Source organism: Mus caroli, unplaced genomic scaffold, assembly GCF_978045245.1.
Source record: "Mus caroli unplaced genomic scaffold, Mus_caroli_1 scaffold_1, whole genome shotgun sequence".
Lineage (NCBI taxonomy): Eukaryota > Metazoa > Chordata > Mammalia > Rodentia > Muridae > Mus > Mus caroli.
In genome coordinates, this window is record NW_028227256.1 from 135,961,337 (window position 1) to 135,989,004 (window position 27,668).

General features: G+C 40.6%; 1 protein-coding gene across 1 annotated transcript in view; it reads right to left on the reverse strand.

Moving 5' to 3' along the window:
- Positions 1-27,668, reverse strand: part of Crb1 (crumbs cell polarity complex component 1) — a 204,113-nt gene that overhangs the window by 113,910 nt on the left and 62,535 nt on the right. The window contains exon 5 of the mRNA XM_021170879.2: positions 26,476-26,658. Coding sequence (XP_021026538.1) covers positions 26,476-26,658 — 183 coding nt within the window. The remainder of the gene's footprint in view (positions 1-26,475; positions 26,659-27,668) is intronic.

The window sequence follows — 27,668 nt, forward strand, 5'->3', positions numbered from 1 at the left end:
GAAACTTTAGAAAAGGAAAGTTAGATTCTTTTCATTCTGGCTAAAAATGACACTGTCTAGGTAAATCTAGCAGCAGCCGGAATTGTCAAGTTAAACATGCCATAGGACTGCCATCTACCTCCTCGCATTAAAGGAACAAAACATGCTCTTTTTCAAGCTGGCTGACCATAAGTTATGCTGCCAAGCTAAACACCATCTACAATAGCTCCTGGATCTGCCTTCTTTTCAACTGTGTATGTGTGCAGACAGACCTCTAAAAGCTCATGTCAGTCTTAGTAACATAATGAATGCATGTCTTCTGATGCCTGAGCAGATTTAGGTTTTGGGTTTTGGTTGGTCCTACCCCTATTCAGTGGGATTGCTCCATGAATCAAGCCTAACAACCAATTCCAACAAGGAGTAAAGTATTCCCCTTTGTGTTGTGTGTTTGGGTAGCAGCTCTCCTTTGTGTTGTGGATGTCCTTGAAAATGCCAATGCTGGCAGATAATAATCTGCGTGAGGCAAGAAAGAAATCCAGTTCAGCGTGACTCAACTAATGCTGACTCTAGAGTCTGACCCTGAGTAGTTTGATTTTGACTAAGAGATTTATTTATTATCTAACCATGGTACAGCTTTGAAAAAAAATTTCCTCGTAACAATTGTCACAATTAAGTTTAGGGCATGACTACATCAAAACTTTAATGCTTTTTTGCAAAGTAACTGTGGCCTCTTCCATAAGAATGAGTTCTACTGACTGAGAAATAATGCTGAAGATAAAGGCCTAGTGGGGAAGAGACTTGAACAAGCATTATGCAAAGCACATAAGACATTCTTCATAAGAATGAGCTCTATTGTCTGAGAAACAATGCACAGGGAGTCTGAGATAAATATAATACCCTTACAGATAACAAAGATCACCAGGTTATTCAATAAATTCCTTTCTTATATCAGGATCAGATAAACCAACTAAACAGTCCCATACTTCCTAAAGATATAGAAGCAGTCATTAAAAGTCTCCCAACCAAAAAGAGCCCAGGGTTTAGTGCAGAATTCTATCAGACCTTCAACGAAGACCTAATACCTATACTCTTCAAACTATTGCACAACATAGAAACAGAAGGAACACTACCCAGTTCATTCTATGAAGCCAGTTAAGCTGCATATTCTCCCTTGGAGATGGAACAGTTCCTGTCTAATCAGGACCTTGTCACAATTTCCTTTCTTTTTTTTTTTTTATATATTTTTATTACATATTTTCCTCAATTACATTTCCAATACTATCCCAAAAGTCCCCCATAGCGCCCCCCACTTCCCTACCCACCCATTCCCATTCTTTTGGCCCTGGCATTCCCCTATATTGGGGCATATAATGTTTGCAAGTCCAATGGGCCTCTCTTTCCATTGATGGCCGACTAGGCCATCTTTCGATACATATGCAGCTAGAGACAAGAGCTCCAGGGTTCTGGTTAGTACATCATGTTGTTCCAACAATAGGGTTGCAGATCCCTTTAGCTCCTTGGGTACTTTCTCTAGCTTCTCCATTGGGAGCCCTGTGATACATCCAATAGCTGACTGTGAACATCCACTCCTGTGTTTGCTAGGCCCCGGCATCGTCTCACAAGAGACAGCTATATTTGGGTCCTTTCAGCAAAATATTGCTAGTGTATGCAATGGTGTCAGCGTTTAGAAGCTGATTATGGGACGGATCCCTGGATACAGCAGTCTCTAAATGGTCCATCCTTTCATCACAGCTACGAACTTTGTCTCTGTAACTCCTTCCCTGGGTGTTTTGTTCCCAATTCTAAGAAGGTGCACAGTGTCCACACTTTGGTCTTCATTCTTCTTGAGTTTCATGCATTTATCAAATTGTATCTTATATCTTGGGTATCCTAAGTTTTGGGCTAATATCCACTTATCAATGAATACATATTGTGTGAGTTCTTTTGTGATTGTGTTACTTCACTCAAGATGATGCCCTCCAGGTCCATCCATTTGGCTAGGAATTTCATAAATTCATTCTTTTTAATAGCTGAGTAGTACTCCATTGTGTAAATGTACCATAATTTCTGTATCCATTCCTCTGTTGAGGGACATCTGGGTTCTTTCCAGCTTCTGGCTATTATAAATAGGGCTGCTATGAACATAGTGGAGCATGTGTCCTTTTTACCGGTTGGGACATCTTCTGGATATATGCCCAGGAGAGGTATTGCTGGATCCTCCGGTAGTACTATGTCCAATTTTCTGAGGAACCGCCAGACTGATTTCCAGAGTGGTTGTACAAGCTTGCAATCCCACCAACAATGGAGGAGTGTTCCTCTTTCTCCACATCCTCGCCAGCATCTGCTGTCACCTGAATTTTTGATCTTAGCCATTCTGACTGGTGTGAGGTGGAATCTCAGGGTTGTTTTGATTTGCATTTCCCTGATGATTAAGGATGTTGAACATTTTTTCAGGTGTTTCTCTGCCATTCGGTATTCCTCAGGTGAGAATTCTTTGTTCAGTTCTGAGCCCCATTTTTTAATGGGGTTATTTGACTTTCTGGAGTCCACCTTCTTGAGTTCTTTATATATATTGGATATTAGTCCCTTATCTGATTTAGGATAGGTGAAGATCCTTTCCCAATCTGTTGGTGGTTTTTTTGTCTTATTGATGGTGTCTTTAGCCTTGCAGAAGCTTTGTAGTTTCATGAGGTCCCACTTGTCAATTCTCGATCTTAAAGCACAAGCCATTACTGTTCTATTCAGGAATTTTTCCCCTGTGCCCATATCTTCAAGGCTTTTCCCCACTTTCTCCTCTATAAGTTTCAGTGTCTCTGGTTTTATGTGAAGTTCCTTGATCCACTTAGACTTGACCTTAGTACAAGGAGATAGGAATGGATCGATTCGCATTCTTCTACATGTTAACAACCAGTTGTGCCAGCACCATTTGTTGAAAATGCTGTCTTTCTTCCACTGGATGTTTTTAGCTCCCTTGTCCAAGATCAAGTGACCATAGGTGTGTGGGTTCATTTCTGGGTCTTCAATTCTATTCCATTGGTCTATTTGTCTGTCACTATACCAGTACCATGCAGTTTTTATCACAATTGCTCTGTAGTAGAGCTTTAGGTCAGGCATGGTGATTCCACCAGAGGTTCTTTTATCCTTGAGAAGAGTTTTTGCTATCCTAGGTTTTTTGTTATTCCAGATGAATTTGCAGATTGCACTTTCTAATTCGTTGAAGAATTGATTTGGAATTTTGATGGGGATTGCATTGAATCTGTAGATTGCTTTTGGCAAGATAGCCATTTTTACAATGTTGATCCTGCCAATCCATGAGCATGGGAGATCTTTCCATCTTCTGAGATCTTCTATAATTTCTTTCTTCAGAGACTTGAAGTTTTTATTATACAGATCTTTCACTTCCTTAGTTAGAGTCACGCCAAGATATTTTATATTATTTGTGACTATTGAGAAGGGTGTTGTTTCCCTAATTTCTTTCTCAGCCTGTTTATTCTTTGTGTAGAGAAAGGCCATTGATTTGTTTGAGTTAATTTTATATCCAGCTACTTCACCGAAGCTGTTTATCAGGCTTAGGAGTTCTCTGGTGGAATTTGTAGGGTCACTTATATATACTATCATATCATCTGCAAAAAGTGATATTTTGACTTCATCTTTTCCAATTTGTATCCCTTTGATCTCCTTTTGTTGTCGAATTGCTCTGGCTAGGACTTCAAGTACAATGTTGAATAGGTATGGAGAAAGTGGACAGCCTTGTCTAGTCCCTGATTTTAGAGGGATTGCTTCAAGCTTCTGACCATTTACTTTGATGTTGGCTACTGGTTTGCTGTAGATTGCTTTTATCATGTTTAGGTATGGGCCTTGAATTCCTGATCTTTCCAAGACTTTTATCATGAATGGGTGTTGGATCTTGTCAAATGCTTTTTCCGCATCTAACGAGATGACCATGTGGTTTTTGTCTTTGAGTTTGTTTATATACTGGATTACGTTGATGGATTTCCGTATATTGAACCATCCCTGCATCCCTGGGATGAAACCTACTTGGTCAGGATGGATGATTGTTATGATGTGTTCTTGGATTCGGTTAGCAAGAACTTTATTGAGGATTTTTGCATCAATATTCATAAGGGATATTGGTCTGAAGTTTTCTATCTTTGTTGGGTCTTTTTGTGGTTTAGGTATCAGAGTAATTGTGGCTTCATAGAATGAGTTGGGTAGAGTACCTTCTGTTTCTATTTTGTGGAATAGTTTGTGAAGAACTGGGATTAGATCTTCTTTGAAGGTCTGATAGAACTCTGCACTAAACCCATCTGGTCCTGGGCTTTTTTTAGTTGGGAGACTATTAATGACTGCTTCTATTTCTTTGGGGGATATAGGGCTGTTTAGATCATTAACCTGATCTTGATTCAACTTTGGTACCTGGTATCTGTCTAGGAACTTCTCCATTTCATCCAGGTTCTCCAGTTTTGTTGAGTATAGCCTTTGGTAGAAGGATCTGATGGTGTTTTGGATGTCTTCAGGATCTGTTGTTATGTCTCCTTTTTCATTTCTGATTTTGTTAATTAGGATGCTTTCCCTGTGCCCTCTAGTGAGTCTGGCTAAGGGTTTATCTATCTTGTTGATTTTCTCAAAGAACCAGCTCCTTGATTGGTTGATTCTTTGAATAGTTTTTCTTGTTTCCACTTGGTTGATTTCACCCCTGAGTTTGATTATTTCCTGCCGTCTACTCCTCTTGGGTGAATTTGCTTCCTTTTGTTCTAGTGCTTTTAGGTGTTTTGTCAAGCTGCTAATGTGTGCTCTCTCTAGTTTCCTTTTGGAGGCACTCAGAGCTATGAGTTTTCCTCTTAGAAATGCTTTCATTGCGTCCCATAAGTTTGGGTATGTTGTGGCTTCATTTTCATTGAACTCTAAAAAGTCCTTAATTTCTTTCTTTATTCCTTCCTTGACCAAGGTATCATTGAGAAGAGTGTTGTTCAGTTTCCACGTGAAGGTTGGCTTTCTATTATTTATTTTGTTATTGAAGATCAGCCTTAGGCCATGGTGATCTGATAGGATGCATGGGACAATTTCAATATTTTTATATCTGTTGAGGCCTGCTTTGTGACCAATTATGTGGTCAATTTTGGAGAAGGTACCATGAGGTGCTGAGAAGAAGGTATATCCTTTTGTTTTAGGATAGAATGTTCTGTAGATATCTGCCAGATCCATTTGATTCATAATTTCTCTTAGTTTCACTGTGTCCCTGTTTAGTTTCTGTTTCCATGATCTGTCCATTGGTGAAAGTGGTGTGTTGAAGTCTCCCACTATTATTGTATGAGGTGCAATGTGTGCTTTGAGCTTTACTAAAGTTTCTTTAATGAATGTGGCTGCCTTTGTATTTGGAGCATAGATATTCAGGATTGATAGTTCCTCTTGGAGGATTTTACCTTTGATGAGTATGAAGTGTCCCTCCCTGTCTTTTTTAATGACTTTGGGTTGGAAGTCCATCTTATCAGATATTAGAATGGCTACTCCAGCTTGTTTCTTCATGCCATTTGCTTGGAAAATTGTTTTCCAGCCTTTCATTCTGAGGTAGTGTCTATCCTTTTCTCTGAGATGAGTTTCCTGTAAGCAGCAAAATGTTGGGTCTTGTTTGTGTAGCCAGTTTGTTAGTCTATGTCTTTTTATTGGGGAGTTGAGTCCATTGATATTAAGAGATATTAAGGAAAAGTAATTGTTGTTTCCTGTTATTTTTGTTGTTAAAGTTGGCATTTTGTTCTTGTGGCTGTCTTCTTTTAGGTTTGTTGAGGGATTACCTTCTTGTTGTTTCTAGGGCGTGGTTCCTGTCCTTGTATTGGTTTTTTTCTGTTATTATCCTTTGAAGGGCTGGATTCGTGGAGAGATAATGTGTGAATTTGGTTTTGTCGTGGAATACTTTGGTTTCTCCATCTATGTTAATTGAGAGTTTGGCTGGTTATAGTAGCCTGGGCTGGAATTTGTGTTCTTTTAGTGTCTGTATAACATCCGTCCAGGATCTTCTGGCTTTCATAGTCTCTGGTGAAAAATCTGGTGTAATTCTGATAGGCTTGCCTTTATATGTTACTTGGCCTTTTTCTCTTACTGCTTTTAGTATTCTATCTTTATTTAGAGCATTTGTTGCTCTGATTATTATGTGTCGGGAGGTATTTCTTTTCTGGTCCAGTCTATTTGGAGTTCTGTAGGCTTCTTGTATGTTCATGGGAATCTCTTTCTTTAGATTTGGGATGTTTTCTTCTATAATTTTGTTGAAGATGTTTGCTGGTCCTTTGAGTTGAAAATCTTCATTCTCATCCACTCCTATTATCCGTAGGTTTGGTCTTCTCATTGTGTCCTGTATTTCTTGGATGTTTTGAGTTAGGATCTTTTTGCATTTTACATTTTCCTTGATTGTTGTGCCGATGTTCTCTATGGAATCTTCTGCACCTGAGATTCTCTCTTCCATCTTTTGTATTCTGTTGCTGATGCTCGTATCTATGGTTCCAGATTTCTTTCCTAGGGTTTCTATCTCCAGTGTTGCCTCATTTTGGGTTTTCTTTATTGTGTCTACTTCCCTTTTTAGGTCTAGTATGGTTTTGTTCATTTCCATCATCTGTTTGGATGTGTTTTTCTGTTTTTCTGTAAGGACTTCTACCTGTTTGATTATGTTATCGTGTTTTTCTTTAAGGATTTGTAACTCTTTAGCAGTGTTCTCCTGCCATTCTTTAAGGGATTTTTGTGCTTTCTCTTTATTGTCTTCTGCCTGTTTAGCAGTGTTCTCCTGCATTTCTTTAAGTGTGTTATTAAAGTCCTTCTTGAAGTTCTCTATCATCATCAGGAGATATGCTTTTAAATCCGTGTCTAGCTTTTCCGGTGTGTTGGGGTGCCCTGGACTGGGCGAAGTGGGGGTGCTGGGTTCTGATGATGGTGAGTGGTCTTGGTTTCTGTTAGTAAGATTATTACGTTTACCTTTCGCCATCTGGTAATCTCTGGGGTTAGTTGTTATCGTTGTCACTGTTTAAAGATTGGAGCAGAAGCTGTGTTCCACTCACCAGCAGTCTCTAAATCCTGCGGCGGGGGTCGTGGGTAGCTGACGGTACCCCGGTGCTGGTCCAGCCGGAAGAGGCCTGTGGTCCTACTCAGGCCGGTTTTCTGCTTCCCTAACTAATGCAGTCTCAGTTCCTGCGCGCAATTGGATTGGAGCAGAAGCTGTGTTCCACTCACCAGAAGTCTTAAGATCCTGTGGCAGGTGTTGTGGGTAGCTGGTGAGTGTCAGCCGACCCTGTGCCCCAGCTGCCCTGGTGCTTTTCTGACTGGAAGAGGGTTGTGGCCCTATGTAGGCCGGATTTCTCTCTCCCCAACCAGAGCAGTCTCAGGTCCCTCGAGATTGGACTGGAACAGAAGCTGTGTTCCACTCACCAGCAGTCCCAAAATCCTGCGGCGGGGGTCGTGGGTAGCTGGCGGGTGTCAGGCAACCCTGCGCTCCCGCTACCCCGGCGCTGATCCGGCTGGATGAGGCCTGTGGCCCTACTCAGGCCGGTTTCTGCTTCCCTAACTAATGCAGTCTCAGGTCCCGCGCAATTGGATTGGAGCAGAAGCTGTGTTCCACTCACCAGCAGTCCCAAAATCCTGCGGCGGGGGTCGTGGGTAGCTGGCGGGTGTCAGGCAACCCTGTGCTCCCGCTACCCCGGCGCTGATCCGGCCGGATGAGGCCTGTGGCCCTACTCAGGCCGGTTTCTGCTTCCCTAACTAATGCAGTCTCAGGTCCCGTGCAATTGTATTGGAGCAGAAGCTGTGTTCCACTCACCAGCAGTCCCAAAATCCTGCGGCGGGGGTCGTGGGTAGCTGGCGGGTGTCAGGCAACCCTGCGCTCCCGCTACCCAGGCCCTGATCCGGCTGGATGAGGCCTGTGGCCCTACTCAGGCCAGTTTCTGCTTCCCTAACTAATGCAGTCTCAGGTCCCGCGCAATTGGATTGGAGCAGAAGCTGTGTTCCACTCACCAGCAGTCCCAAAATCCTGCGGCGGGGGTCGTGGGTAGCTGGCGGGTGTCAGGCAACCCTGCGCTCCCGCTACCCAGGCGCTGATCCGGCTGGATGAGGCCTGTGGCCCTACTCAGGCCGGTTTCTGCTTCCCTAACTAATGCAGTCTCAGGTCCCGCGCAATTGGATTGGAGCAGAAGCTGTGTTCCACTCACCAGCAGTCCCAAAATCCTGCGACGGGGGTCGTGGGTAGCTGGCGGGTGTCAGGCAACCCTGCGCTCCCGCTACCCAGGCGCTGATCCGGCTGGATGAGGCCTGTGGCCCTACTCAGGCCGGTTTCTGCTTCCCTAACTAATGCAGTCTCAGGTCCCGCGCAATTGGATTGGAGCAGAAGCTGTGTTCCACTCACCAGCAGTCCCAAAATCCTGCGGCAGGGGTCGTGGGTAGCTGGCGGGTGTCAGGCAACCCTGCGCTCCCGCTACCCTGGCGCTGATCCGTCTGCTGTGATCTTGTCTCCCACAATTTCCTTTCATAGAGGACTTCATAAGAGGTTTTTGTCTACTTCTATCATGTTTAATGTTCCAAAGAGATTTTAAAAACTGGTTGAGTGCATATTACTTTTAGCTTCAGAAGATATCAAGTATATTTAAGAGGCACTTAACTATTGTAAATTATTTTGATGACTGAAAACTATCAATACTGAGTTGCATATTTTAAAATAAATTGTATTAGTAAAAAATTGCTTTTAATGTAGAGAAAAGCCTTGTTTGTCAGTATTGTGGAACTTGAGTAATTTACATAAATGGATACATGCTATAGGTTGACTATGAAATGTCAGGTTCACAAATTTAAACAGAAAGTCTCTAGTTTGTGGTGCTCTTTGGGAGGCTTTAGGAGGAAGTCTAGCTTGGAGTAGAGGTTCTCTGGTGCATGGCCCCTGAGTGTCTTATTTCCCAATTCATTTTCATGAGAGTTCTTTCTTTCAAAAGTGTGGGTATTCCACAAGTCATGCTGCCAGCTTCAGGATCCTAAAGAAAGCCAGTAGTCACCATGTCTGCTCTGCTATGATGGTCTGTATCTATGAGCCATAACTAAAATAACTCTTTCTTCCCATAAGTTAATTTTATCAGGTATTTTGCCACAGCAAGGAGAAGAGGAATTAATACAGTGCTTATGTTCTGGGCTATGCCTGGTTTTCTGATCTAAGTCTGATTTGCTTTGCCAACATTCACAAAATAGTAACAGGATGACTTTCAGGCTCATAAAGAGAAAAAAATAAATGATTGATGCATTTTTTTGGAGAAAAAAACCATGTGCTTGTTTTTATTCTGTAAAATTAGAAACACTAATCAATTTAGAGTAATAGAGAGGGAAGAAATGTCAGAAATTTAAGGACACATTATATAAAGAACATCTTTAAAAGGAGAAGTCTACAAAGGTTGTCGTCTGATGACAAACATCCATTGGTGCTTTGGGGTCATACATTGAAAGTCTTAGAATACCCAAAATATAAGAAACAATTTGTAAAACACATGAAGACCAAAGTGTGGACACTTTGCCCCTTCTTAGAATTGGGAACAAAACACTCATGGAAGGAGTTACAGAGACAAAGTTTGGAGCTGAGATGAAAGGATGGACCATCTAGAGACTGCCATACCTGGGGATCCATCCCATAATCAGCCTCCAAACGCTGAACACCATTGCATACACTAGCAAGATTTTGCTGAAAGGACCCTAATATAGCTGTCTCTTGTGAGGTGATTCTTGGTCCTAGCAAACATAAAAGTGGATGCTCACAGTCAGCTATTGGATGGAACACAGGGTCCCCAACGGAGGAGCTAGAGAAAGTACTCAAGGAGCTAAAGGGATCTGCAACCCTATAGGTGGAACAACAATATGAACTAACCAGTACCTCCCCCGCCCCCAGCTTGTGTCTCTAGCTGCATATGTATCAGAAGATGACCTAGTCGAACATCAGTGGAAAGAGAGGCCCATTGGTCTTGCAAACTTTATATGCCTAAGTACAGGGGAACACCAGGGCCAAGAAGTGGGAGTGGAGGGGGAGAATTGGGGGGGAGGGCATAGGGGACTTTTGGGATAGCATTGGAAATGTAAATGAAGAAAATACCTAATAAAATGAAACAAAAAACCCCAACAACAACAACAACAACAAAGAAAGTGACCCATGGTTTATTATATGGCCTTTGAAACTTTCTACAGCCACATTCAAATTGTTTGCAAGTGTAGAGAAGTTGGAAGGATAAGATTAACAAGTATTGTCCTGCTCAGTAACACATTGGAGAGACAAAGCTGGTGAAGTTGGCCCTGAACACAATGAAATTGTTATAGGGCTGGACATCTATGTCCTCTTTTGCTTTCTTCATGTGCTGGTTCTAAGGTGAACAGTCTTGAAGAATGTGGAAGCAATGACATGATGCTTGCTTGACTGAGGACAAAATAAAAAAAAAAAAGGCCAATCAATCATGAACTGAAATCTCTCAAACTAGGAACTAAAATAAATCTTGCCTACTACAAGTTGAGTATCTTTGCTATTTCTTTTTTTTCCTTTCTTTTATTTTTAATGCAAGATTTCTTATTAAAGATAACTAACACAAGGTCTAACAAAACATGGTTTAGGAAAGAGATATCTAGCTCTTCCAGTCAGAAAAGCGCCAGGGTAGCTAGGGCGCAGGGTCAGCTGACACTCGCCAGCTACCCACAACACCCGCCACAGGATCTTAAGACTTCTGGTGAGTGGAACACAGCTTCTGCTCCAATCCAATTGCGCACGGGACCTGAGACTGCATTAGTTAGGGAAGCAGAAAACCGGCCTGAGTAGGACCACAGGCCTCTTCCGGCCGGACCAGCACCAGGGTAGCTAGAGCGCAGGGTCTGCTGACACCTGCCAGCTACCCACGACGCCTGCCACAGGATTTTGAGACTGCTGGTGAGTGGAACACAGCTTCTGCTCCAGTCCAATCACGCGGGACCTGAGACTGCTTTGGTTGGGGAGGCAGAAATCCGGCCTGAGTAGGGCCACAAGCCTCTCTGGTCAGAAAAGCGCCAGGGTAGCTAGGGTGCAGGGTCGGCTGACACTCGCCAGCTACCCACAACACCCGCCACAGAATCTTAAGACTTCTGGTGAGTGGAACACAGCTTCCGCTCCAATCCAATTGCACGTGGGACCTGAGACTGCATTAGTTAGGGAAGCAGAAAACCGGCCTGAGTAGGGCCACAGGCCTCTTCCTGCCAGACCAGCACCAGGGTAGCTAGAGCGCAGGGTCGGCTGACACCCGCGAGCTACCCATGACCCCCGCCACAGGATTTTGAGACTTCTGGTGAGTGGAACACAGCTTCTGCTCCAATCTTTAAACAGTGACAACAACAACAACTAACCCCAGAGATTACCAGATGGCGAAAGGTAAACGTAATAATCTTACTAACAGAAACCAAGACCACTCACCATCATCAGAACCCAGCACTCCCACTTCGCCCAGTCCAGGGCACCCCAACACACCGGAAAAGCTAGACACGGATCTAAAAGCATATCTCCTGATGATGGTAGAGGACTTCAAGAAGGACTTTAATAACACACTTAAAGAAATACAGGAGAACACTGCTAAACAGGCAGAAGACATTAAAGAGGAAGCACAAAAATCCCTTAAAGAATTGCAGGAGAACACTGCTAAAGAGTTACAAATCCTTAAAGAAAAACAGGATAACATAATCAAACAGGTAGAAGTCCTTAATGAAAAACAGGAAAACACATCCAAACAGATGATGGAAATGAACAAAACCATACCAGACCTAAAAAGGGAAGAAGACACAATAAAGAAAACCCAAAATGAGGCAACACTGGAGATAGAAACCCTAGGAAAGAAATCTGGAATCATAGATACCAGCATCAGCAACAGAATACAAGAGATGGAAGAGAGAATCTCAGGTGCAGAAGATTCCATAGAGAACATCGGCACAACAATCAAGGAAAATGTAAAATGCAAAAAGATCCTAACTCAAAACATCCAAGAAATACAGGACACAATGAAAAGACCAAACCTACGGATAATAGGAGTGGATGAGAATGAAGATTTTCAACTCAAAGGACCAGCAAACATCTTCAACAAAATTATAGAAGAAAACTTCCCAAATCTAAAGAAAGAGATGCCCATGAACATACAAGAAGCCTACAGAACTCCAAATAGACTTGACCAGAAAAGAAATACCTCCCGACACATAATAATCAGAACAACAACTGCTCTAAATAAAGATAGAATACTAAAAGCAGTAAGAGAAAAAGGCCAAGTAACATATAAAGGCAAGCCTATCAGAATTACACCATATTTCTCACCAGAGACTATGAAAGCCAGAAGATCCTGGACGGATGTTATACAGACACTAAAAGAACACAAACTCCAGCCCAGGCTACTATACCCAGCCAAACTCTCAATTAACATAGATGGAGAAACCAAAGTATTCCACGACAAAACCAGATTCACACATTATCTCTCCACGAATCCAGCCCTTCAAAGGATAATAACAGAAAAAAACCAATAAAAGGACAGGAACCACGCCCTAGAAACAACAAGAAGGTAATCCCTCAACAAACCTAAAAGAAGACAGCCACAAGAACAAAATGCCAACTTTAACAACAAAAATAACAGGAAACAACAATTACTTTTCCTTAATATCTCTTAATATCAATGGACTCAACTCCCCGATAAAAAGACATAGACTAACAAACTGGCTACACAAACAAGACCCAACATTTTGCTGCTTACAGGAAACTCATCTCAGAGAAAAAGATAGACACTACCTCAGAATGAAAGGCTGGAAAACAATTTTCCAAGCAAATGGTATGAAGAAACAAGCTGGAGTAGCCATTCTAATATCTGATAAGATTGACTTCCAACCCAAAGTCATTAAAAAAGACAGGGAGGGACACTTCATACTCATCAAAGGTAAAATCCTCCAAGAGGAACTATCAATCCTGAATATCTATGCTCCAAATACAAAGGCAGCCACATTCATTAAAGAAACTTTAGTAAAGCTCAAAGCACACATTGCACCTCATACAATAATAGTGGGAGACTTCAACACACCACTTTCACCAAAGGACAGATCCTGGAAACAGAAACTAAACAGGGACACAGTGAAACTAACAGAAGTTATGAATCAAATGGATCTGGCAGATATCTACAGAACATTCTATCCTAAAACAAAAGGCTATACCTTCTTTTCAGCACCTCATGGTACCTTCTCCAAAATTGACCACATAATTGGTCACAAAACAGGCCTCAACAGATACAAAAATATTGAAATTGTCCCATGCATCCTATCAGATCACCATGGACTAAGGCTGGTCTTCAATAACAAAATAAATAATAAAAAGCTAACCTTCACGTGGAAACTGAACAACACTCTTCTCAATGATACCTTGGTCAAGGAAGGAATAAAGAAAGAAATTAAGGACTTTTTAGAGTTCAATGAAAATGAAGCCACAACATACCAAAACTTATGGGACGCAATGAAAGCATTTCTAAGAGGAAAACTCATAGCTCTGAGTGCCTCCAAAAGGAAACTAGAGAGAGCACACATTAGCAGCTTGACAACATACCTAAAAGCACTAGAACAAAAGGAAGCAAATTCACCCAAGAGGAGTAGACGGCAGGAAATAATCAAACTCAGGGGCGAAATCAACCAAGTGGAAACAAGAAAAACTATTCAAAGAATCAACCAATCAAGGAGCTGGTTCTTTGAGAAAATCAACAAGATAGATAAACCCTTAGCCAGACTCACTAGAGGGCACAGGGAAAGCATCCTAATTAACAAAATCAGAAATGAAAAAGGAGACATAACAACAGATCCTGAAGACATCCAAAACACCATCAGATCCTTCTACCAAAGGCTATACTCAACAAAACTGGAGAACCTGGATGAAATGGAGAAGTTCCTAGACAGATACCAGGTACCAAAGTTGAATCAAGATCAGGTTAATGATCTAAACAGCCCTATATCCCCCAAAGAAATAGAAGCAGTCATTAATAGTCTCCCAACTAAAAAAAGCCCAGGACCAGATGGGTTTAGTACAGAGTTCTATCAGACCTTCAAAGAAGATCTAATCCCAGTTCTTCACAAACTATTCCACAAAATAGAAACAGAAGGTACTCTACCCAACTCATTCTATGAAGCCACAGTTACTCTGATACCTAAACCACAAAAAGACCCAACAAAGATAGAAAACTTCAGACCAATATCCCTTATGAATATTGATGCAAAAATCCTCAATAAAGTTCTTGCTAACCGAATCCAAGAACACATCAAAACAATCATCCATCCTGACCAAGTAGGTTTCATCCCAGGGATGCAGGGATGGTTCAATATACGGAAATCCATCAACGTAATCCAGTATATAAACAAACTCAAAGACAAAAATCACATGGTCATCTCGTTAGATGCGGAAAAAGCATTTGACAAGATCCAACACCCATTCATGATAAAAGTCTTGGAAAGATCAGGAATTCAAGGCCCATACCTAAACATGATAAAAGCAATCTACAGCAAACCAGTAGCCAACATCAAAGTAAATGGTGAGAAGCTTGAAGCAATCGCTCTAAAATCAGGGACTAGACAAGGCTGTCCACTTTCTCCATACCTATTCAACATTGTACTTGAAGTCGTAGCCAGAGCAATTCAACAACAAAAGGAGATCAAAGGGATACAAATTGGTAAAGATGAAGTCAAAATATCACTTTTTGCAGATAATATGATAGTATATATAAGTGACCCTAAAAATTCCACCAGAGAACTCCTAAGCCTGATAAACAGCTTCGGTGAAGTAGCTGGATATAAAATTAACTCAAACAAATCTATGGCCTTTCTCTACACAAAGAATAAACAGGCTGAGAAAGAAATTAGGGAAACAACACCCTTCTCAATAGTCACAAATAATATAAAATATCTTGGCGTGACTCTAACTAAGGAAGTGAAAGATCTGTATAATAAAAACTTCAAGTCTCTGAAGAAAGAAATTATAGAAGGTCTCAGAAGATGGAAAGATCTCCCATGCTCATGGATTGGCAGGATCAACATTGTAAAAATGGCTATCTTGCCAAAAGCAATCTACAGATTCAATGCAATCCCCATCAAAATTCTAAATCAATTCTTCAACGAATTAGAAAGTGCAATCTGCAAATTCATCTGGAATAACAAAAAACCTAGGATAGCAAAAACTCTTTCTTCTCAAGGATAAAAGAACCTCTGGTGGAATCACCATGCCGGACCTAAAGCTTTACTACAGAGCAATTGTGATAAAAACTGCATGGTACTGGTGTAGTGACAGACAAATAGACCAATGGAATAGAATTGAAGACCCAGAAATGAACCCACACACCTACGGTCACTTGATCTTGGACAAGGGAGCTAAAAACATCCAGTGGAAGAAAGACAGCATTTTCAACAAATGGTGCTGGCACAACTGGTTGTTAACATGTAGAAGAATGCGAATCGATCCATTCCTATCTCCTTGTACTAAGGTCAAGTCTAAATGGATCAAGGAACTTCACATAAAACCAGAGACACTGAAACTTATAGAGGGGAAAGTGGGGAAAAGCCTTGAAGATATGGGTACAGGGGGAAAATTCTTGAATAGAACAGTAATGGCTTGTGCTGTAAGATCGAGAATTGACAAGTGGGACCTCATGAAACTGCAAAGCTTCTGCATGGCTAAAGACACCATCCATAAGACAAAAAAACCACCAACAGATTGGGAAAGGATCTTCACCTATCCTAAATCAGATAAGGGACTAATATCCAATATATATAAAGAACTCAAGAAGGTGGACTCCAGAAAGTCAAATAACCCCATTAAGAAATGGGGCTCAGAACTGAACAAAGAATTCTCACCTGAGGAATACCGAATGGCAGAGAAGCACCTGAAAAAATGTTCAACATCCTTAATCATCAGGGAAATGCAAATCAAAATAACCCTGAGATTCCACCTCACACCAGTCAGAATGGCTAAGATCAAAAATTCAGGTGACAGCAGATGCTGGCGAGGATGTGGAGAAAGAGGAACACTCCTCCATTGTTGGAGGGATTGCAAGCTTGTACAACCACTCTGGAAATCAGTCTGGCGGTTCCTCAGAAATTTGGACATAGTACTACCGGAGGATCCAGCAATACCTCTCCTGGGCATATATCCAGAAGATGTCCCAACCGGTAAGAAGGACACATGCTCCACTATGTTCATAGCAGCCTTATTTATAATAGCCAGAAGCTGGAAACAACCCAGATGTCCCTCAACAGAGGAATGGATACAGAAACTATGGTACATTTACACAATGGAGTACTACTCAGCTATTAAAAAGAATGAATTTATGAAATTCCTAGCCAAATGGATGGACCTGGAGGGCATCATCTTGAGTGAAGTAACACAATCACAAAAGAACTCACACAATATGTATTCACTGATAAGTGGATATTAGCCCAAAACTTAGGATACCCAAGATATAAGATACAATTTGCTAAACGCATGAAACTCAAGAAGAATGAAGACCAAAGTGTGGACACTGTGCCCCTTCTTAGAATTGGGAACAAAACACCCAGGGAAGGAGTTACAGAGACAAAGTTCGTAGCTGTGATTAAAGGATGGACCATTTAGAGACTGCCGTATCCAGGGATCCATCCCATAAGCAGCTTCTAAACGCTGACACCATTGCATACACTAGCAAGATTTTGCTGAAAGGACCCAAATATAGCTGTCTCTTGTGAGATGATGCCGGGGCCTAGCAAACACAGGAGTGGATGTTCACAGTCAGCTATTGGATGTATCACAGAGCTCCCAATGGAGAAGCTAGAGAAAGTACCCAAGGAGCTAAAGGGATCTGCAACCCTATTATTGGAACAACATGATGTACTAACCAGAACCCCGGAGCTCTTGTCTCTAGCTGCATATGTATCGAAAGATGGCCTATTCGGCCATCACTGGAAAGAGAGGCCCATTGAACTTGCAAACTTTATATGCCCCAATATAGGGGAATGCCAGGGCCAAAAGAATGGGAATGGGTGGGTAGGGAAGTGGGGGGCGCTATGGGGGAGTTTTGGGATAGCATTGGAAATGTAACTGAGGAAAATATGTAATAAAAATACTAAAAATTAAAAAAAATAAAATTCTCAAAGAACTGAAAAATGAAAAAAAAGGAAAGAGATATCTAATAACTCAATAAGAGAATCAGTCATCCCAAGATTTTAAAAACTTATGCTTGAACTGAGACCTGCTGACACATACATTGCAGTTTGGAGAGTATGCAGTATGAGGCAGGTGCTTCTAAGATGCCTTGCCTGAAATCCTGCCCTCTGTTAACGTCAGAAAAATTCTACTAGCAAACAGTTGCTACAAAATGGCTATCTAGAACTGATGGTAAGGTCAAACAGTACCCACTAATAGTGTTCCTACACATAACTAACATGATAAAGACAACTTTGAGAGATAGCAAGATGGATTCTGAGAAGCAAATTTAGTTAATGAGGGCTTGTAGTGTGATCTGCTTAAAGCACAACTTCCATGATCCTCAGACTTGTCTTTAAAAAGTTTCATTTCACTCTAACAAGCATCTTGCTGGTGTTAGAAAGTACCACCTTCCTTCAAGTTCTTGAAGTGTGGGTGACCCCATCTGTTGCATGAAAACAAGGCCTTGGGTACTTTCTCTAGATCCTTCATTGGGGACTCTGTGCATTGAGGAATGCTTCAGCATTCTTCAATGCACAGACTCCCCATCTAATGGATGGCTGTGAGCATCCATTTCTGTATTTGTCAGGTACTGGCAGAGCCTTTCAAGAGACAGCTAGATCAGGCTTCTGTCAGCAGGCACTTGTTGGCATCAGCAATAGTGTCTGGGTTTGGTGATTGTTCATGGGATGGATCCCAGGTGGGGCAGTCTGTGCATGGTCATTCCTTCAGTCTCTGCTCTGAACTTTGTCTCTGTAAATCCTTCCATGGGTATTTTGTTCCCCCTTCTAAGAAGGATTGAAGTATCCACACTTTGCTCGTCCTTCTTCTTGAGTTTCATGTGTTTTGCATATGTATCTGGGTATTCTGAGCTTCTGGGGCTAATATCCACGTATCAGTGAGTTCATATCATGTGTGTTCTTTTGTGATGGGGTTACTTCACTTAGGATGATATACTCCAGATCTGTCCATTTGTCTAAGAATCTCCTTATTACATGTTGGAGCATCTTCTGGGCATATGTCCAGGAGTGGTATTTCTGGATCTTCCGTAGTACTATGTCCAATTTTCTGAGGAACTACCAAATTGCTTTGCATAGGAGGAACAACAATATGAACTAACCAGTATTCCCAGAGCTCCCTGAGACTAAACCACCAATCAAAGAAAACACATGGTGGGACTCATGGCTCTAGCTGCATATGTAGCAGAGAATGGCCTAATCAGTCATCAATGGGAAGGAGAGGTCCTTGGTCCTATGAAGGTTCTATGCCCCAGTATAGGGGAATGCCAGGGCTAGGAAGCTGGAGTAGGTGGGTTGGGGAGCAGGGGGAGGAAGGAAGGGGATAGGGGATTTTTGGAGGGGAAACTAGGAAAGGGGATAACATTTGAAATGTAAATAAAGAAAATATCTAATAATAATAATAATAAGAAGAAGAAGAAGAAAAAGAGGAAGAAGAAGAAGAAGAAGAAGAAGAAGAAGAAGAAGAAGAAGAAGAAGAAGAAGAAGAAGAAGAAGAAGAAGAAGAAGAAGAAGAAGAAGAAGGTGGCAGCATGCTGCATGGAAAGCATTTCCCCAAAAAATGTTTCTTAAAAAAAAGTATACTTCATTTTAAATACACATGAATATACATTGGATGTTATGATGACTTAGAATGCTATTTTAAGGAAGAATATATTTAACAGTTTCTCCAAATTTGCTGATAAAACTTAATTTACTTATTTCCTGTGTACTTTCCTAAAATGAATTTTTAAATTTCCAAATGATTAGCATATGCTATCTGTCAATACAATTTTTTTTAAATTTTAAAAAGAAAACAAGACCTTTGTATAAAATATCCCCAGGTCAGGTTTTGAATCTTGAAGTCAGTGCCTGTAGTATGATGATGTGGATGGCTGAGACTTCAGTTATGAACTTCCTGCTGAAGGGTTGGCCATGGCTATGTTCTTTTGTCTTAGTAATATAATTATTTAATTAGATTTGTTGGTCAATACACAGATCTCAGAGTTGTCTGATGATTATTTACTCACAATCATGCTCACTCCATTTCTCCTGTTACTTTCATATTTTCATAAAGAGTGGTAATCATTTAATAAGTAGATTTTTCAAATTAATCTTTCTACAAAGAGATGGTATACCTACATTAATCTTTACAGAAAACATAGAAATTTAAAACACACATGGGCACATGCACACACACCTACACATATACATATATACCTACACACACACACCTACACACACATGCCTACACACACAAACACACACACACAAACACACACACAGTTAAAGAAAAGAAAGAAAAACTTTGATAAAGTTGAAACTAGAAAAAAAACAGCTTTAGGTCTTCTTTCATGACTCATTTATACTCTTGCCTGTAATGTTCGATATTTAGAGCCAGGGTTTATTTTACATGTATGAAATATCTGTTCAGTAGGACCAATTGTGGTGGCTCACACTTTAAGCCCAGCAGTTGGGAGGCAGCAACAGGTGTATCTTTTTGTTCAAGATGGCCCTCGTCTACATAGGACATAGTGAGTTTTGGTGAACCAGGGCTGCATAATGAAGCCTTACCTCAAAAAAAAAAGTTTATTCAAGTTACTTAGCATCTATGTCACCAATTTTGAATTTTAAGAAAAAAATATATTTCTAGAACAATGAGCCTAGGATGATGTTGGAAAAATTCTATTGGAAATTTCACTTTACCAGAAGATGTTGATTATGTCATAAGCTTCTTTGCTTCCTGCCTATGTGAAGCTCTGGATGATGTTTGGTCCTATATGGCTATTTTAGTTGGATTTAGGTTTAAAAAAACAGAAATTAATTCTTGCATGGCACAGGCTTTAATTTTTTAGGAAAAAAATGGATACATTTTTAGCAACTGCTTAAAACAGTTGAACCTGAGGACCGGTGCTCTGTGTGTAGCCACTGTGCCAGGTGGCTCTCATCGGGTGTTTTGTGAGGAACCCTGCTTATAGGTTTGAAGCCAGTACATTCAGGATCCCCTGCTGCCCACCTCAGTCTTTCCACACAGAGAGCAGATGGGTGAAGCAGCCCCAGAAGTGACAATGTAGCTTTACAGAGATGCCAGTGTTGGAATAGATGCTAATTGGAGTTGAAGAGACACAGTTAGAGTTGAAAGTGGGACTTTATTATGAAATGGTTTAGAAACTTGTTAAAGCTATTCATATAACAATATTTTGAGGAATCAAGTGGAAGCTTTAATCCTTAAATATAATTCGGGAGTTTTAGATTCATGTTGGAGAGGATAGTTCAAGGACAAAATACAGGTCATCAGAACTTCTTTTCAGTTTTCATACACAGCAAATACACTTGCATAAAATACTAATTTATTGAACTATTTAGGTTCCTATAATTTCCATTAAATTCTGTCTGGCATTGTGAGCACAAATACATCTCTGTACTACTTGACTTTGTCTTTTTCTCCCTCAACAACCCGTGGAATGCTTGCACCCTCAGCCTGGAAGACCTCAGCAAAGGGGACTATACTATAGTTTCATGTTCTCTGTCTTTCAGTGGTAAGGAGAAGCCTATCACAACGCTTAGCCAGAAGCCTCTTTACTCCCATGGATCTTTAACTTTAGTCCTACCAGTCACTGTTCCGTGGCCCCTTGGGATGTGGAGAAATCTTCGAGGATGGAGCTTAGTGAAGCTAAATTTGGTGCACTGCTTTGAATTAGGATTCCAGTGTCTCCTATTCCCTTTCTTTCTTATTTTTTGCTACCGTACAGTAAGGTAACCTCCTCTGCTACACACTGTCCAGCATAATGTCTCCCTTCATTACAATGGCAAAGACAGTGGCATCAAGTCATCACAGACTTAAAACTACAAAACAAAATAAGCCTTCTTACGGAACAGATTAATCACAGCTGGTTGTCATAGCAACAAAAAAAAAGCTTTTTGACTTACTGAGTACATCACTGGGAGGATAAACTCAAATGCAAAGGAACATGAAAGTACATTATAAATTAACTTCTGAAAACTAAAAGAAAAGGGAAGATAAGACAAAACGAAAAACTAAAGATAAAGAAAGAAACCACACCACCTCAGTGGTAGAGGGTGTCTCTTTTGTCTCAAACAAGACTGACTACAATAGATTATATTGAGGAGAATTTCTGAGAAAATCTTCACTAACAACTTAAGAGGAGGCATCCCATACCTGGCATTGGTTTTTAGTTAACTTCTAGGAGGAGCATTGATTCCTAGTGTGTGGTAGCTCCATTTGAATTTTCTGTTTTTAATTGATTCTCTGTGAACCAATGCATATCATGCATCCCAATCTCACTCATCTCCTTGTCCCTCTGTATTTCCTCTCTGCCTTTGCAGCACCCCCCATGAAAAGAATATAAAATAAGAATAATAATTTTTAAAAATTGCATCGTGGAAACTGTAGTGTGTCACACAATATATCCTTTTTTCTACACATCTTTACTTGCAAATGTTCATCGAGATGAGTTTTGAGATTTTAATCTGCAGGACCAGCCTTTTCACATGCTCCAGCAGTTCATGTAGGGTAGATATTGGGGTGGAGCAACCCAAAGCCCTGGATCTGGGCCTGTGTGGTAGCTGATTTGGTTAGCCTGCCAGCTTTTCTGCCCATACTATTAGGGTGAGCTCTTTAGCACTGTCTAGGATAGCTTACTCAATGCCACAGCCAGCAAGGGGCAGAATTATTAGCTCTTTTGCTCTCCTGCCTTTGGGGCCAACTCACCTGCCTACATACCGCCAGGGTCAGCTCTGTGGTGCTGCCCAGATGAGGGACAGGACCAGCTCAGCACAGTGCCTTGGGTGGCAGTCCAGACCAGGGACATCTGTATAGCCTTTGGTTGTAAAATGGCCTGGGACATCAACTGCAATAGGACTGACCACAGACCCAGACCCAGTTTCTGACAGCAGAATGGACTTGAATATCCCAGTGGCTTTGGGTGGCAGCAGAAGCCACCGAGATCAGCATATACTGCTCTCAGATGTCCACCTGGTCTTTGATGGCAGTGCAGACCATGGACATCCACTTTGCCTTTGGTGGTAACCCGGGTTACAGACATCAACACAGATCCTAACTGCAGCAAGTCTAAGGAGTCAGACATGGCCCTGGGCAGCAGTCCAGGTCAGAACCTCACCACCGCCTCAGGTAGGTGCACAGGTTGCCTGTTCCTCAGTGCGGTTGAGGCTCCAGTTCCACCTTTAGAATTAGAAGATGCTACACACTTTGGTCATATGACATGTAGAGTAAAGCTAGTACTGCTATGGAAGGTTCTGCTCTTTGGTTAGCTTTCATAGTTCAAGAAGGTACTATGTAGGATGCCGAGGAAGAATAGTCATCAGCAATCTTACACAGCTGCAGACTTTGTAAGCTATGTTGAACAGCCTGGCAAGATAAGGGCAATGGGTAAAATAATGACGTAAATGTGATGAAGGTAAGCAATTGATTTCTGATTTAAGACTTAAGGCCTATTCATAGAAGGCAACATGTTTAGCACTGTCCTTCTGGACAAGAATTCTTACGTGTGGAACTACTACTACTGCCATTTTGCTAAACGCATACAACAGCAAAGTGTCTTAAAAATATGGATCTCTCTAGACTATAGCTACACAATAATGTGGCTATTGGTCCTCATCTGATAATCTTTCTGTGGTGGAGGGTAACGAATACAGAGATTCACAGGTGATCAAAGTGTAAACAAGTATCAATTCAATAGAGTCTGAGCCAAATGAGACATGCATTTCACTCACTCTTCCCTCAAGACTCTGGGAATATCACAAATGAGGGGACAAAAAGATTAGATTCAGAGGTAGACTGGGGTGAAATTCTATCTTCTGGATAAGAAAAGATTGTGTCACTCATGAATCCACCAGAGTTGTGGTCACCTGAACAAGACTTGCAGATGACCAAGCCAGTTAACACCATATCATTGATGGAAAAGGAGTAGTGAGCCCCAATCCATTGTTGAAGAGCTATCGACAACCTATGGCTTCTAGTGGAAAGAGTCAGATTTCCATAGGAGCATGGCCTCTGGTTGAATAACCATACTTAAGTTGGTAGCTTCATACCAACATGCATATGGGCAGCGTTAATTTACTCAGTGATTTAACAGAGGCAGGGCATAAAATCAGCTGGGACCTGTTGGGAAAGGGCTCCAGGAAGAATTGGAATGGGAGGATGAAAATGATCGAAATACATCGTATACATGTAAAAAAAATTCTGAAAAAATGATAAAGCATTATATTAAAAGGAAACTATGGTGTACAGAGGAATGTAGCATACATTTCTAAATAAAATTAACTGTCATAAACAAGTTCTATATTTAGCAAAATCTCCTTCTAGGATGAGTGGACAATAAGTTCTTTCTCAGACAAGAAAAATAAAAGAAGTCGTTGCTAACTCTGAGTCACCCCTAAACTTAGAAGCTCTTTAATGAGTAGAAAGAAAATTTTTTAAAAAATGAGACCATAGGATGAAAGAAAAAATATAGAGCAAAATATAGGTAATATTATTTTTAAAAAATCACATTAGTCATTAAAATAAAAATCACAACATCATGTAATCTTCAAAACAATGATACCCTAGAGGGAGGCCTAAGTAGATATCAAGTTTACATACTTCACCTTAGAGTGGTGGAAGATTGGTAAGACAAGCACAAAATAACCACTATGAAATTTATATAACATATGATAAATAAAATCAAGATAGAATTTTAAAAATGAGCCAAGTAACTCACAGGAACTCCTGAATAAAACCACCAATCAAACAGAAAGCAAAGAATAGATTATCTCTAATATACAAAATCGTAAAATTATCTAAATACACAAGGCAAAGGTTAGCAGAATAAAAATATAAAATCAACTCAATAATATGCTGCTTAATGTGCTTTTACAATGAATCTCAAATTCAGTGGCACAGGTAGGTAGAGGATAGATGAGAAAGGGAAAGATATGACATGGAAACCTAATTTGTAAAATTTCAGGGTGGTTACAGTAACATTACATAAAGTAGATGTCAAAGTAAATTCATACAGAGACAGGGTTATTGTATAATGGCAGAAGGATCAACCCCTGGGGAGATACAATAACTATAAAATGTGCTTCAAATAACAGAGCCTAAAAAATAGATAAACCAAAACTTGATAGAGCAGAAAGAAGAAATGAGTCTGACGCTGTAGGCAGGGATTTCAAGTCTCTTCTAAGTGAATAGAAAGCTGTCCAGACAGAAAATTGGTAAAGGCACAGAATACGTGGGTAACACATTCAATGAGACCTAGTGGATATACATGGAAAATCTCAATCAACAACACAGAGACTGCCAAGACAAATGAAATCTGAAGAAATCAATCACTTATACATTGCTGGGGGGAAGTACGAAGGGGTTCCTTGGGGGACGTGTGGAAGAGTATGATAACTTTATCATGGAATCATCACTGGGTAAAGGTTGATGACTGGAACACAATTTTGGAATTCCACATAAACAAAGATACTAATTCATTAAGCCATAGGCAGGTGTTTTAACTAACATAGTCATTCTTGTCAGCTTTCCATCAGTTCTGGCTTTTCTGAAACATTATACCTCTTGTTGAACAGCCATATTGGTTTCTGTCAAGGCACAAAAACAATGGCTTCTCACTTTGATTGAATTTCCTTTGTATAATCCCAAACTTAATATTAGGGGATACTGGAATATATTCTCCACTCTGTTCCCAGGAAAATGCCAAGTAGCTGTATAAAATGCATCAATATACCCAATTCAAATAACTTCAAAAGAAGAAAGGAGATAAGAGTATGAAATAGAAATGGAATAATGAACTATTCTTATGGGTGAGGTAACTACACAAATATGTTACAGACAAACCTATATGTTCACAGCTCATATCGATTCCTACAGGTCAACATGATTAGAAAATAAGACATATTACAAGATTAATCTAAAAATTAAGGTCAGAGTGAGAGGCCAAACTTATTCCATCTTGGAACTGGCCTCTGTCTTAAAAGAAAAGAAAAACAAAGACAAAAAGCTTGAGAACGTGGCCCACAGCTGAATCCACGGTACCCAGGTACCAGGAAGGACCTCATAGCTTGTCCTTGGCCAGAGTTACCCCATAGCTACTTCCTAGCAACAGTTAATCAAGGATTAGTCTGATTGTTTCAGATGTACTTTCAGACCACTTGTGATTGTATATGGTCTTGCTTCAGAGCATCCACCTGTCAGCTTACAACAGATATTCAGTTAGATGCTTGCCAGGATAGACATCCCCTCACTTATTTCCAGTTCTTATAAAACCTTGTCCCGATGAGAGTTTGGGGCTGCTTCACTAAACTGTCCTACGTTCAAACAGTGAGTAAGCCCAAACTCTAGTTTGTGATAAAGAGACCCTACTATGATTGCATCAGGTTCACAAATGCTTCGTGGCACAGCAAAAGCATGTGTGTTAAAATCTGGTCAGAGATTACATGTTTTATCCTGATGCAGCCTCCAGACAAGGCTCCTACAGGAACTAGACAAAACCATCACAAATCAAAATTTGTTATCTTCAAATAGGAAATAGGAAAATCAAGGGAATCCTAGGTCTTTTTTCATCGTTATCTTTTCCTAGACGTTCCCAGCAACAACTAGGGTATTTCCTGAAGTACGTGTTTAATTTATGGAGAAAAAGATAGGGTAGAAGACTAGATTTCCATTATCTTTCTCTTTGGTATCTAGCAGTTGTGGGTAAATTACTACTTATTAACACTTTGAGGGGCTGTTTCAAAAGTTCTGGAAGTTTCAGAGCACACACTAGATACAAATGCCTCTTTTCAGTGGAAAATAGACATGCAAGAACCTTCGGTTTTAGAGACGGTGCTTCAAAAGGAAGAGAAGCCACTGAAATTTGATGTTTTCATTGACTTTAGCTGCAGAATAGATTAGCAAGATTATTTGAAACTAGATAATTGTTCTTCATGCACATATTCATAACTATAACATTTCTAGCAAATGTGAATAGACCATAAGACTAAACATTCTCAAATTTGGTCACACGAAATTACTGATAGCGTTTACTTCTAGGCTGAAGACTTTGAGGTAGACAGCAATTCTCAATAAAATGTGTCCCATTTTATCCATTTCCATCCCCATTCTTTACATTTTCCCTATAAGCTAAGGAGTTACATGTGGTCCAAGTTATTTCTCATGCCCACAAGGGGGACCCTTTGTGCCATGGCACCAGAGTTTACACAGCACAGGTTTTCCTTCTAATTATCTCTTCTCTGCTATAAAACACAAGGAGTCATTTCCCACTTCATTTGCCTCACCTGTGAATCCAGGCTGACAGATACACACATAGCCCGAGGCTCCAACGTAGCTGAAGGAGGAAGGCAGGCCAGCAGTGTTTCCATATAGATCCTCTGAGGACAGCTCGACACATTCCCCCCCAAATTGGCAGGGGTTGCTACTGCATTCATTTATGTCTGTCTCACACAGGGCACCTGTGTATCCTGCAGGATAAAAGTTTAGAGAAGCTGCTTAGTCAAAGCTCAGGAATGCCAGGCACATGTCTTAGAAGAGGCTGACCACTGTGCCGGTGCCAATTAGCAAGGTGCCCACCCTCAAAAAGCTAGCAGGAGAAGCCAATAACAGGATACTACATGGAACCAGATTCTAGTAGCAATGGATAAGGGATACATAATAAATTTTTAAAAAATGTATGATTTTGGTCAATACTTTTTTAGAAAGGTTTAACCTATAAGGCTTGAAATATAGTAGAATTTCAAGGTAGGTATGATTTAATCTGAACATTGCATAAAACGGAAAACCATTAACTTCAATTTATCATTTTTAAAATGAAACTTTTAAAGAGAATATCTGAAAAGGCAGCAGTGTCCGCATAGCCAACCCCAAGTCCCTTTTGAGTCATCAGAGAGGAAGAAGGAAATCAGCAAGCACTGCTCCATGGCCTTGATATTAGCTCCCACCTCCAGGTCCCTGCTCTGTTTGAGTTCCTGCCCTGTCTTTCTTCATTGGTGGACTAGATATGGAAGTATTAGCTAAGCAAACCCTCCCCTCCACAAGTTGCTTTGGTCACTGTATTTTATCACAGCATCAGAAACCCTAAGGTACCCTTAAAGGTTAGAGTAAGACAGAAATTGGTACCAGTATAGTGGAGTATTTTTGTGACAGATCTGACCACCTTGTTTTAGGGAGGACGATGGAAAGACTTTGGACCTTTGGGCTTGAAAAGCTGTTGGGCATTCAAAGTTTGGTGGACTGTTGTGTGGGAGTTTGGAAGATAATAGAACTGAAAGAAATGCACACATTGGAGCCTGCCTTGTAAAGTTTCAGAAGGAAGTTTGAAAGTCTCTTAATGGCTCTATCATGGCTGTGTGCTATTTTAAGTTAAGACTCTATGGTTCTGTTTATCTGGGGCAGAAAAATCAGCTGTGGTTAACAAGATACCAGAACAACTGAAGTAAAATCTTTGATATATATATATATATATATATATATA